Genomic DNA, 14,253 nt, shown 5'->3' on the forward strand with positions numbered 1-14,253 from the left:
TCCTGGGTTGTGTCCACTACCTTCTGCAGGGATTTCCGCTCAGGAGTATTGATGTTCGCATACCATGATGTTATGCAATGTGTCGGCGTATACATGTAAACGAATAAAGAATGTAAACAGATAACAAATGTAAACAAACTCTGTGCAATACAGAGAGAATTTTAAAAATCAATAAAGTGCACGTCAGAGTCCTTAAATGAGATCCTGAGTGAAGTTGTTGTTGAGGCGTCTGATGATGGTGGGTAGCAGCTGTTCCTGAACCTGGTGGTGCGAGTCTTGTGCCACCGATACCCCTTTCCTGATGGCAGCAGCGAGAACTGAGCGTGTGCTGGGTGGTGGGGGTCCTTGATGATGGCTGCTGCTCTCCGATGGCAGCCTTCCCTGTGGATGTTCTTGATGATGGGGAGGGTTTTGCCTGTGATGTCCCTATCTTTTGGAGGGCGTTACACTTTTGGAGGGGGTATTGATGTTCCCATTCCAGACTGTCAGCACCTTTGAATCCTTTTAACTGGCGCCCTGATTTGAAATACTTGAGGACAAAAGTAGGATTAGCGTCAGTTTTGCTGCTACTATCCAGTGTCATTATGCAGTTTTTTTATGATTGATCTGCCTCATAGCTTTTACATTTATTCACATGTATTTTTCCACAACTAATATTTGCTTCGATGAATAACCACACACTCCTCAAGTTTACTGTCATCTGATTGTACAATTACAACTTTACGTCACAGCATTCTCCAGTCTCAGTGCAAAACTCGCAGACGCGCGACCAGACATAGCACATATACAGACAGACAATACATATGCAGGACAATTATTTCATCTATACAAATAAATATTGTACAAATGAGAGTCTCAGATGGTCAGTGGGAGCAGTTCCTTTGGTCGTTCAGCATTCTCACGGCCTGTAGGAAGAAGCTGTTCCGCAGCCTGGTGGCGCTGGCTCTGATCCTCCTGGATCTCTTCCCCGACAGGAGCAGCTGACAAGCTGTGTTTAGGGTAGAAGGGGTCCTCAATAATCTCTTCAGACAACGATCCTGGTGGATCGTGTCAGTGGGGGGTGGGGTGGTGGAAGGAGCCCTGCACAGCCCCCACTGTCTCTCCTGTGACACGGGGTTTTGCAGGGCCCCCCCTCAGAAGTTGACCATAATTTTACTACATTACACAAGTGGATCAACTTTGAAACCGAGGAATGTGGTCTGATGAAATCCTGAAGATTAGCATTCTATTTCCATAGAGGTCATCTGGGAGTTAATTCTGCAGCAATGTGTTTGCTCACAATTAGAGTTAAGAATTCCAAGGTAAAAGACCTTTGAGATTCAATTTTATTGAATGCTTTTAAATTGGGTTATTTGTCTATTTACTTTATTTCATTATGTATGATCAGGAGCACTCAACATGGATTTGTGGGAGGAAGGTCATGTTTGACCAATCTGATTGAATTTTTTGAAGAGGTGACTAGGAATGTGGATGAGGGTAGCGCAGTGGATGTTGTCTATATGGACTTCAGTAAGGCCTTCGATAAGGTACCACATGGAAGGTTAGTTAGGAAGGTGCAGTCTTTAGGTATAAATTTTGAGATAGTCAAATGGATTGAACATTGGCTGAAAGGGAGAGGCCAGAGAGTGGTAGTGGATAATTGTCTGTCAGGTTGGAGGCCGGTGACCAGTGGTGTGCCTCAAGGATCTGTATTGGGCCCATTGTTGTTCGTTATATACATTAATGATCTAGATGATGGGGTGGTGAATTGGATTAGTAAATATGCAGACGATACTAAGATAGGTGGAATAGTGGATAATGAAGAAGGTTTTCAAGGATTGCAGAGGGATTTGGGCTGCTTAGAAAAGTGGGCTGAAAAATGGCAGATGGAATTTAATGCTGATAAGTGTGAGGTGCTTCATTTTGGTAAGAAGAATCAGAACAGGACATACGTGGTAAATGAGAGAGCATTGAGGAATACAGAAGAGCAGAAAGATTTAGGAGTGACGGTACATCGTTCCCTGAAGGTAGAAACTCACGTGAATAGGGTGGTGAAGAAGGCTTTTAGTATGCTGGCCTTTATCAATCATTGCATGGAATATAGGAGTTGGGAGGTGATGTTGAGATTGTATAAGACGTTGGTGCGGCCTAATTTGGAGTTCTGTGTGCAGTTCTGGTCGCCTAATTATAGGAAGGATATAAACAGAGTGGAGAGAGTGCAGAGAAGGTTTACCAGAATGTTGCCTGGGTTTAAGCATCTGGAGTATGGGGAGAGATTGGACAGATTGGGTCTTTATTCTTTGGAGCGTAGAAGGTTGAGAGGGGATTTGATAGAAGTATTTAAGATTATGAAAGGGATAGACAGAATGGATGTGGATAGACTATTTCCGTTAAGAGGAGGAAAGTTTAAAACAAGAGGACATGAGCTAAGAATTAAGGGGCAGAGGTTTAGAGGTAACATGAGGGGGAACTTCTTTACTCAGAGAGTGGTAGCTGTGTGGAATGATCTTCCGGGAGAAATAGTGGCGGCGGAGTCAATTGTATTATTTAAGAAAAGGTTGGACAGGTATATGGATGAGAAGAAGATGGAGGGTTATGGGCATTGTGCAGGGAGGTGGGACTAGAGAGGTGTGTTTGGTTCGGTGCGGACTAGAAGGGCCTAATGGCTTGTTTCCGTGCTGTAATTGTTATGTTATGTTATGTTATGTTATGTTATAATGTTTCTCTCTTGGGCTGAGACTAATCTCCAAATGTTACTGAGGTGTTTATAAAGCATTCTTCATGAAAAGTTCAATGACCTAGAATGCATTCTCACCTGAAGGGGTGTGCGAAACCGGTGGTGGGCAGTGGAGCTAGGACATGGAATGTAATTGTAATCTTCTTGAAAAGGTTTTGAGAGCACGAAGCTTTGCGCAAGACACTTTCAGAAGTAAAATAATTGGCACTCTATGCACAACAGCCTGAGGAAGCATCCAGAAGGGAGATAGATTGGCTCATTGAGTGAGGTCACACCAACCACCTTGTGTTCAACCAGGAGTCAGCAAGTTCAAGGAGATGATTGTGGACTTCAGGAGGAAGGCAGCAGGACATGATTCAGTCCTCATTGAGGGATTAGCAGCGGTGAGGGTCAAGAACTTAACATCTCCGGGTGTAAACATCTCCAAGGATCGGTCATGGAGCCTCAATGTTAATGCAATCATGGATAAGGCTCTCCCGTGGCAGTACTTTGTAAGGTGTTCGAGGAGATTCGGTATTTCACCGAAGACTCTTGACGTGGAGAGCATTCTGGCTGGTTGCATAACTGTCTAGTATGGAGGTGCCAATGCTCAGGACAAGAATAAACTCCAGAGGGTTGTTAACTCAGCCAAGATCACGGGGACCAGATTTCACTCCACTGAGGACCTGCATGTGTTGGTGTCTTAAGAAAGCAGGCTCTACACTCATGGATCCCCACCACCCAGGCCATACCCTCTTCACTCTGCTACCAACGGGAAAGAGGTACAGGAACCTAAAGACGAGCACTCAGTGGCAAAATGACAGATTCTTCCCCGCTCCCATTAGATTTGTGAAAGTTCAGTGAACCACAGACACTGCCTCACTTTGACTTTTCATGCACTATTTTTATTTATTTTTGTAAGGTGGTTTATAGAAACGTTTGCACTCCTGATGCTGTCACAAAACAATGAACTTCATGACTTATTTGTGAATATAAATTGTCATCTATATCAACAATCTGGATGATAATGTGGTCAATTGGATCAGCAAGTTTGCAGATGACACTGAGATTGGAGACGTTGTGGACAGTGAATAAGGTTTTCAAAGCTTGCAGAGGGATCTGGACCAGCTGGAAAATGGGCTGAAAAATGGCCGATGGAATTTAATACAGACAAGTGTGAGGTGGTGCATTTTGGAAGGACAAACCAAGGTAGATCCTACACAGTAAATGGTCGGGCACTGAGGAGTGCGGTAGAACAGAGGGATCTGGGAATACAGATACATAATTCCCTGAAAGTGGTGTCACAGGTGGATAGAATTGTGAAGAGGCCTTCATAAATAAAAGTATTGAGTGCAAGAGTTCGGATGTTATGGTAAAGTTGTATAAGAGATCAGTGAGATCCAATTTGGAGTATTGTGTGCAGTTTTGGTCATTTAACTACAGGAAAGATATCAGTAAGATAGAAAAAGTGCAGAAAAAATTTACTGGACGTTGCCTGGACTTCAGGAACTGAATTACAGGGAAAGATTAAACAGGTTAGGAATTTATTCCTGGAGCGTAGAAGAATGAGGGGAGATTTGATAGAGGTAATTACAATTATGAGGGGTAGAGGTCAGCTTTGTCCACTGAGGGCAGGTGAGATACAAACCAGTCGACGTGGGTTAAGGGTGAAAGGGGAAAAATGAGGAGAAACTTCTTCACACAGGGAGTGGTGGGAGTGCAGAACGAGCTTCCAGCTGAAGTGGTGAATGTGGGCTCAATTTTAACATTTAAGTGGAATTTGGAAAGGTATGTGGATGGGAGGGGTATGGATTGGATGCAGGTCAGTGGGACTAGGTAAAAAGAATGGTTGGCACAAACTAGAAGGGCTGAAAGGGCCTGTTTTTGTGCTGTAATGTTTCATGGTTCCAATAAATTCTGATTCTGACCTGCTGATCTTTTCGTGAGCATTAACATCAGGGCTTTAGCCGTGAAATTACCCAACCCATCGCTTTTGCTTGTTATGAGAATGTGAAAAGGAATGCTCGTCTCCAGCTAGTTCTTTTGCATGCCATCTCTCCCGAGAACCGTGAAGGTGCTTCATGTAATTATCATTCCAATGACAACAGATACTACTGGTTGACCCACTTCCTCACCTTAACTGCACGATTCCTAGTCACAAGGAGTATAATACTGTAGCATTGTGCCTGGCTCCACTAAGCATTGGGTGTAACATGAAAGTCTGCATAAAAACACACCAAAATGCTGGAGGAACTCAGCCGGTCTTTTCAGCATCCATAAAAAGCAAAGATATTTTGCCGAGGTTTCGGGCCTGAGCCCTTCTTCAAGGAAGAAGCAGAATGAGCTAGAAGCAGAAATCTCCAGAAGTCTCAGAATTCAGACAGTGCCGGCTGAGGGAGGAATCCAGACCAACTAAAGGGGCTCATTGGATACGATAAGGGACAAGGAAAGACATCATGCTTGTGTGAAAGGGAGAGGCAGAGCTGGGGGAAGAAGTGGGGTGGGGGGGGTCGTTTGATGAAACCCAGAGATGTCTATATTAATGCCATCTGGTTGGAGGGGCCTAGTTGGAAGATGATGTGTTCCTCCAATTTTTGCGGGGGGTGTCTCAGTCTTGGAGGACACGAGCCCATGAACAGATATATTGGCAAGTGTATGGGATGGGGAATTGAAATGGATGGCCAACTGGAAGCTCCACATCTTTTGTTGGTCTGGATTCCTCCCCCAGCCAGCACTGTCTGTATTCTGGCTCATTCTGGTTATACCTTGAAGAAGGGCTCAGGTCTGAAACGTTGGCAATATATCTCTGACTTTCATGGATGCTGAAAAAACCGGCTGAGTTCCTCCAGCATTTTGGTGCGTTTTAACTGACTTGGACACCAATGTTGTAAGAGTGAGGCAAGCCAAATTAGAGACCTATTTTTCATGTCAAGAAATACTCGGTGCTATTACGCTGCAGTTGGACCAGAAGGATTGGAAGTTAGATACGCAAGAGACTCATTAGATTGTGGAATCTAGACACAAGCTATCGCTTCAATCAGACTTCAATCAGAGGACGGCAAACCTCTGCAATAGTCCACCACAGAAGGGTGAGGAGGCCAAGTTACTGAATATATTTGTGGGGTGTTACGAACGGTCCACAACAAGCAGCAATAGGCAATGAACCAGACAGTGTTTAATTTTAAAACACTAATTTTATTTCTCACTCTTAAACTATAGTCTTAACACTAAATCTGGTGAGTCTATGTCTGGGGCCCAGACCAAAATCTAGAAAGTTACTTCAAACTTCAGTCTTTCAAATTCAGTGTTGAAGTGCAGGCCCTTTGAAATTTGATGCCCAGGAATTAATGTTGAACTGATGGGAAGACTGGAGTTGTGGCTGCTACAGACATCAATTCTCCTCGTGTTGCCTTTGAAGAAATGTCCATCCACATGAGCTGTGGTCATAGCACTCCTGTTATCAGCGAGACTTGAACTGGGCAGCCTCCACGAAGCTTCCAAGACCCTGGCACCAGTCTCTCCAAGTGATCTCCACTGTCAGAATGAAGCACTTTGTTCCCAAAAGACCTTCCTGGCACAGGTCAATCCACTGAAAAGGCCCAGTCGTTCACAGGGCTTTCTTTGCTCTGAATTCCACACAATATTCCACAGAATATCTGGCCACAAGAGCTGCTTCACAAAATTGTTTTCTCTCCAGCCGTCAGAATGGTTCTCCCTTGCAATATCACAAGGTCTTTGCAAATGACTTGAATCTGGAACAGACTGTGACAAACTTTCCCTCAGTTCTTCCAATATATTGAATTGTTGCTGGGCTGTGGCTTGTGTGAAATGTTAAATGTCAACTGTTAACATTTAGTTCCTTCTGTCTATACTATCCCTTACAGTGAGAATCCCATTTTACTAAAACCAGAGCTCATAATAGATTTTTTTCCTAAACATAAAAATCATCAGAATTTAAACTGAAAAATATATGGGTGCTGTGACTGAGTGCCAGAAGGTAAGAAAAAATCCTGGCAAACCTCAGCAGGTCACATTGTTTCCATGGGCAGCAGATTTCAGATTTATTGTCAAAGTCCATACATGACATCACATACAGCCCTGAGATTCCTTTTCCTGTAGGCGAGGTAGAATTACCACTTATTGGTGGTGCAAAAAAAACTGTCCACAGCACATACATGTAAAAATAATAAAGAACTGCAAACAGATAACAAATCAAATGTAAACTAACTCTGTGCAATACAGAGTTTGTTGTCTACATGAACTTTAATAAGGCCTTCAACAAGATCCCACATGGGAGGTTAATTCAGAAGGTTAAGACACTAGGTATACATAGAGGGGAGGAAGAAAGATGGGTCAGGGAAGGAGCATAGGCTAACAGGCAAGAGATCCTATGTGGATAAGAGTGGGGGACAAAAGAGAAAAAAAGCTGAGAAGTGATGTGGGAGGGGGTAACTCTGCTGGAGGGACAGGGAAAAATGCCCCTACCCTGAATCGAGTAAAAGAGTGCCCAGATGAGGTGTCGTTCCTCCAATTTGCAAGTGACCTATGTTCGGCATGTGGAATTGAAATGGGTGGCCACTGGGAGGTTCACGTTACTGCAGCAGGCAGAGTGAAGGTGCTCAGCGAAGCAATCTCCCTGTATTGCTTCCAGTCTCTCCAGTTTCTCCACAGAGAGAACATCAGATGCAGTAGATGATCCCTGCAGATTCACAAGTGATATGTTGCTTCACTTGGAAGGACTGTTTGGGACCCCGAATAGTGATGAGGGAGGAGGTGTGGGTGCAAGGGTAGCATTTCTTGTGATCACGGGGTAAGATCCGAGGGGACGATTATTGGTAAGGAGCAAATGGATGAGGGAGTCCTGCAAAGATGGGAGAGATGGGAAACAACCTTGCATCAATTTCACCAAAACTAAGGAGCTGACTGTTGACATCAGGAAGGGGAAGGGAGAGGTTTACAACCCAGTGATCATTGGGGGATTAGAGGTGGGGTGGGTCAGTTCTTGAGAGTCACTGTCTCTGAGGATCTTTCCTGGACCCAACACTCTAATGACAGAGTGAAGAAAGCACATCAACACCTCTAATTTTCTCAGAAGTTGGCAGAGGTTTGGTAAAATACAAAAAAATTCAGGCAAATTTCTACAGATGTGGAAAGTGTGCTGACCAGCTGCATCACAGTCTGGTATGGGAACACATTAGGGTTAACCCTAACCCTAATGGTATGGGAACATCAATACTCCTGACCATTAATCCTTACAAAAGGTGCTGGACACAGCCCAGGACATCACAGGCAAAACCCTCCCCACTATAGAGCACATTTACAGGGAACGCTGCCGTCGGAGAGCAGCAGCAATCATCAAGGATCCCCACCACCCAGCACATGCTCTGTTCTCGCTGCTGCCATCAGGAAAGAGGTGTAGGTGCCACCAGGTTCAAGAACAGTTGCTCCCCCTTCACCATCAGACTTCTCAACAACAAACTCAATCAGGGACTCATTTAACTTGTGCACTTTATTGATTTCTTTATTCTCCTTGTATTGCAGTTTGTTTACATTTGTTATGTGTTTACAGTTCTCTATTTGTTTACATATGCATACGCTGTGTACATTTTTTTTGCATGACCAATAAATGGTCATTCTGCCTTGCCCACAGAAAAAAAAAGAAAATCTGAAGTGTGGGTAGATAGCAGGAGTGCGGCATGGAGGATGACAACCAGCAGAGAGGGGCTGAATGTCCTGCTCCAGTTACTAGTTTTAGTTTCATGTGATTGAACACTTTTTATTCTGTCGGGATGATGGTAGAGTGAGATCAGGTGCTGACAGACAAAGTCGTAAATATATGTGAGACAGATGGATTGCTTCAGGCTTCTTCCATGCATCTGTACAAGTCATTGGGACTGTGACCTCCCGAGATATTCATTCTGTACAAGTTAGATCATTACGGATGATATATTTTCCACGTAAGTTTCCATGCTATGTTCTTGATCTTGCTGTGTTCACTCACAACAGATTCTCTCTGAAGGAATATGGTTTTTATTAAAGTGCACTACTTCATATGTACTGCAATGTTTATATATTTTTAAATATAATTTAGACATACAGCATGGTAACAGGCCATTTTGGCCCATGAGCCGTGCCACCCAATTAACCTACAAACTCCATTATGCTTTGAACAGTAGAAGGATACTGGAGTCCCTGGGTAAAACCCATGCAGTCACAGGGAGAATGTACCAACTCCTTACAGACAGTGCAAGAGTTGACCCCTGGTGCCAATTGCTGTCACTGTAACAGCAGTGTGCTAACCGTGACACGAACTGTGCCATCCCAATAACAAATTGGGTGATAGGTATTCTATGGACCACCCCCCACCTCCAGGTGCAGATACAATCAGATTCCCACTCTATCGCTACCACAAGCTCTTGACCTCGCTCGCCATGACCCCTGCCATGATCCTCTCCTGCACTTTAACCTCTGCCATTTTCACTCCTCCTGCTGCCAGTTCTTCACTTACCTGTCATCCATCAAGGGTTATGAGCTCACCTACTTGGAGCAGCCATTCTCAATGGGGATCACAGCACATTGAAGTAAAAACACAAAGCTGGAGAAACTTGGCAGTCAAAGTGTACTTTGCAAAAACATACCTTGTTTGAGCTCAAACCCAAAATGTTGGTTCTGTATCTTTATCTTTGCTGTATAACCAGTTTACCTATCTCGGCTGCACCATTTCATCAGATGCAAGGATCGACAATGAGATAGACAACAGACTCGCCAAGGCAAATAGCGCCTTTGGAAGACTACACAAAAGAGTCTGGAAAAACAACCAACTGAAAAACCTCACAAAGATAAGCGTATACAGAGCCGTTGTCATACCCACACTCCTGTTCGGCTCCGAATCATGGGTCCTCTACCGGCATCACCTACGGCTCCTAGAACGCTTCCACCAGCGTTGTCTCCGCTCCATCCTCAACATCCATTGGAGCGCTTTCATCCCTAACGTCGAAGTACTTGAGATGGCAGAGGTCGACAGCATCGAGTCCACACTGCTGAAGATCCAGCTGCGCTGGGTGGGTCACGTCTCCAGAATGGAGGACCATCGCCTTCCCAAGATCGTGTTGTATGGCGAGCTCTCCACTGGCCACCGTGACAGAGGTGCACCAAAGAAAAGGTACAAGGACTGCCTACAGAAATCTCTTGGTGCCTGCCACATTGACCACCGCCAGTGGACTGATATCGCCTCAAACCGTGCATCTTGGCGCCTCACAGTTTGGCGGGCAGCAACCTCCTTTGAAGAAGACCGCAGAGCCCACCTCACTGACAAATGGCAAAGGAGGAAAAACCCAACACCCAACCCCAACCAACCAATTTTCCCCTGCAGCCGCTGCAACCGTGTCTGCCTGTCCCGCATCGGACTTGTCAGCCACAAACGAGCCTGCAGCTGACGTGGACTTTTACCCCTCCATAAATCTTCGTCCGCGAAGCCAAGCCAAAGAATAAAGTGTACTGCTTGACCTGCTTAATTTCTCCAGCTTTATGTTTTTACTTCAACCACAGTGTCTGCAGACTTCAGTGTTTGACTTCTAATTACTGCAAAACTCTGAAATGAAGAAGTGTTCTCCTTTGCTCTCTGAAGGGAGTTCTGCAGGTTTCTTTCCCACTGCTCCCCGTCTGTAATCACTCCCCTTCTCAAGCTCTCTGACCATGTCCTCACCCGGACTCACTTCCGTACCTTGACGAAGGGCTCAAGACCAAAACATCGGTTATGTATCTTTATCTTTGCTCTATAAAGGACACTGTTTGACCTGCTGCGTTTCTGTAGCATCATGTTTTTACTTAAAGCACCAGGTCTGCAGGCTGTCATGTTTTAGAACATTTAAGTAAAAGCTTTGTTTTCTTTTCACCTCCTGTACCACAAATATTTTTTGTATACTCCCACTGTAGTAATTAATGAAGGATCTCCAAATCTGGTGACTTCTGTCAGGAGGACGAGGTCAGCAATGATGTGAAACCAGAACTATCTCCAAGTTACCCTCAACCTATCTAGATTTGGAAGTGTATTAAATTTAATTTTTTTTATATTTAAATTTAGACATACAGCATGGATAACAGGCTATTTTGTTCCATGAGCGCAATTAATCTACACCGCCAGTAGATTTTGAACAGTGGGAGGAAACCGGAACCCCACCACCCCGGGGAAAACCCACACAGACTCAGGGGATGAGACCCCAGTCCCAATCGCTGGTGCTGTAACGACGTTGCGCTAACTGCTATGCCAACCAGGCTGCCCATTGCTGAGCCTTGAATAGTATTTGGACGGAATCCTGGAGCTCCATCCTCAACAGTATGTTAGGAGCTCCCTCATCAAAATGAGACAAAGGAGACAGTGCCATCATCTTAAGTTAGTAAAGAGAAATAATTGTTGGCCGTGAGTGAATTTCAGAATTGTAGTTCTCAGATTTCAAAGTCAGATTCAGATTTATTGTCAGAGGACATTCATGACATCACATGCAACTCAGATTCCTTTTTCCTGCAGGCGAGACAGAATTACCACCTATTGGTCATGCAAAAACTGTACACAGCATATACATGCAAACAAAACCCTAACAAATATAAACAAACTGACTGCACAATACAGAGAGAACAAAATCAATAAAGTGCACGTCAGAGACCTTAAATGAGTCCCTGATTGAGTTGTCATTGAGCAGTCTGATGGGGGAGGGGGAGCAGCCGTTCCTGAACCTGGCGTGTGAGTCTTGTGGCACCGATACCCCTTTCCTATGGCAGCAACGAGAAAAGAGCATGTGCTGGGTGGTGTGGGTCTTTAATGATTGCTGCTGTTCTCTGATGGCAGCGTTTCCCTATAGGTGTACTCATAGTGGGCAGGGTTTTACCCGTGATGTCCTGGTCTGTGTCCACCACCTTTTAGAGGGCTTTACGCTCAGAGTTATTGGTGTACCCATACCGGACCATGATGCAGCCAGTGAGCACACTTCTGTAGAAATTTGCCAGGGTTTCTGGTGTCATACCAAACCTCTGCCAACTCCTCAGGAAGCAGAGGTGCTGGCTTGCTTTCTTCATGATGCTATTAGTGTGTTGGGTCCAGGAAAGATCCTCTGAAACAGTGATTCCTTTTCCTTACTCTCTCCACCTCTGATCCCCCAATGATCACTGGATTGTAAACCCTTCCTGAAGTCAACAATCAGCTCCTTGGTTTTGGTGACGTTGAGTTGCGAGGTTGTTGTTGGTTTCTCAGGCCAGTGATTCAAGTCTGCTGCAATGTATTGTAAAGGATAGTATACTTTTATTTGTTATTCTTGTGTTGATACAGGTATTAAAAGTATTAAAAGACTATTTTAAATGAGACCTTTTCTTCTTTACAGTGAAAGGAATTGTACCAATGGAGCAGATGGCAGCAAGCATGTCGTTGTATCAGGTCGATGACGATGAATTTGATAGAAATTGTCCACGGGTATGTGGTGTTTGCGGGGACAAAGCAACTGGTTTCCATTTCAATGCCATGACATGTGAAGGCTGTAAAGGCTTCTTCAGGTAAGATGTTGTATGAAGTTTTAAATATTCAGTTTACAAACAAAAAAATAGCTTCTTGAACTATGTATTAGTACCATACAACAGTGTTAGATTGGGGATACTTTTGCAAACATTTAATTTCAATTTGAAAAACTCAGTACTCACTGAATCAGAATTTATTGACATGAACAAGTCATGAAATTCATTGTTTTACTGACCCATCTATTCCTTCCCAAAAAAATACTAACTCCTCCCTTCCCCGTAGCCCTCTATTTTCCTTCCATCTATGATCCTGTCTAAGAGTCTCTTAAAAGCCCCCAATGTTTCAGCCTCCACTGCTATCCCTGACAAGGCATTCCAGGCCCCCACAACGCTGTGTAAAAAAAACCTTACCCTGATGTCTCCCCCAAAGTTGCCTCCCTCAACTTAGTCCATACGTCTTCTGGTGTTTGCTGACCCTGCCCTGGGAAACAGGTACTGACAGTCCACCCTATCTATGCCTCTCATAATCTTGTAGACCTCTATAAAGTCTCCTCTCATCCTTCTACACTCCAAAGTGAAAAGTCCAGGGTCTGCTCACCTTGCCTCATAAAACTTGTCTCCTATTCCAAGCAACACCCTGGTAAATCTCCTCTACACCCTCTCCACAGTTTCTACATCCTTCCTGTAATGAGGTGACCAGAACTGAACACCATGAGGTGACCAGAACTGAACACCATGAGGTGACCAGAACTGAACACCATGAGGTGACCAGAACTGAACACCATGAGGTGACCAGAACTGAACACCATGAGGTGACCAGAACTGAACACCATGAGGTGACCAGAACTGAACACCATGAGGTGACCAGAACTGAACACCATGAGGTGACCAGAACTGAACACCATGAGGTGACCAGAACTGAACACCATGAGGTGACCAGAACTGAACACCATGAGGTGACCAGAACTGAACACCATGAGGTGACCAGAACTGAACACCATGAGGTGACCAGAACTGAACACCATGAGGTGACCAGAACTGAACACCATGAGGTGACCAGAACTGAACACCATGAGGTGACCAGAACTGAACACCATGAGGTGACCAGAACTGAACACCATGAGGTGACCAGAACTGAACACCATGAGGTGACCAGAACTGAACACCATGAGGTGACCAGAACTGAACACCATGAGGTGACCAGAACTGAACACCATGAGGTGACCAGAACTGAACACCATGAGGTGACCAGAACTGAACACCATGAGGTGACCAGAACTGAACACCATGAGGTGACCAGAACTGAACACCATGAGGTGACCAGAACTGAACACCATGAGGTGACCAGAACTGAACACCATGAGGTGACCAGAACTGAACACCATGAGGTGACCAGAACTGAACACCATGAGGTGACCAGAACTGAACACCATGAGGTGACCAGAACTGAACACCATGAGGTGACCAGAACTGAACACCATGAGGTGACCAGAACTGAACACCATGAGGTGACCAGAACTGAACACCATGAGGTGACCAGAACTGAACACCATGAGGTGACCAGAACTGAACACCATGAGGTGACCAGAACTGAACACCATGAGGTGACCAGAACTGAACACCATGAGGTGACCAGAACTGAACACCATGAGGTGACCAGAACTGAACACCATGAGGTGACCAGAACTGAACACCATGAGGTGACCAGAACTGAACACCATGAGGTGACCAGAACTGAACACCATGAGGTGACCAGAACTGAACACCATGAGGTGACCAGAACTGAACACCATGAGGTGACCAGAACTGAACACCATGAGGTGACCAGAACTGAACACCATGAGGTGACCAGAACTGAACACCATGAGGTGACCAGAACTGAACACCATGAGGTGACCAGAACTGAACACCATGAGGTGACCAGAACTGAACACAATATTCTAAGTGTGGTCTCACCAGAGATTTGTAGATTTGCAACATGTCCTCACGACTCCTGAACTCAATCCCCTGACCAATGAAGCCCAGAATCCCATAGGCCTATTAACTATCCTATC

The 14,253-nt window shown here is 44.8% G+C and overlaps 1 protein-coding gene across 5 annotated transcripts in view; it reads left to right on the forward strand.

Annotated features, from left to right (window-relative positions):
• LOC138739718 (vitamin D3 receptor-like) overlaps positions 1-14,253 on the forward strand; it is a 334,532-nt gene that overhangs the window by 159,830 nt on the left and 160,449 nt on the right. For all 5 annotated transcript variants that reach the window (XM_069892319.1, XM_069892320.1, XM_069892321.1 and 2 more), the window contains one exon: positions 12,070-12,238. In XM_069892319.1, the coding sequence (XP_069748420.1) occupies positions 12,070-12,238 (169 nt within the window). The remainder of the gene's footprint in view (positions 1-12,069; positions 12,239-14,253) is intronic.

The sequence above is a fragment of the Narcine bancroftii genome, chromosome 7 (assembly GCF_036971445.1).
Source record: "Narcine bancroftii isolate sNarBan1 chromosome 7, sNarBan1.hap1, whole genome shotgun sequence".
Taxonomy (NCBI): Eukaryota; Metazoa; Chordata; class Chondrichthyes; order Torpediniformes; family Narcinidae; genus Narcine; species Narcine bancroftii.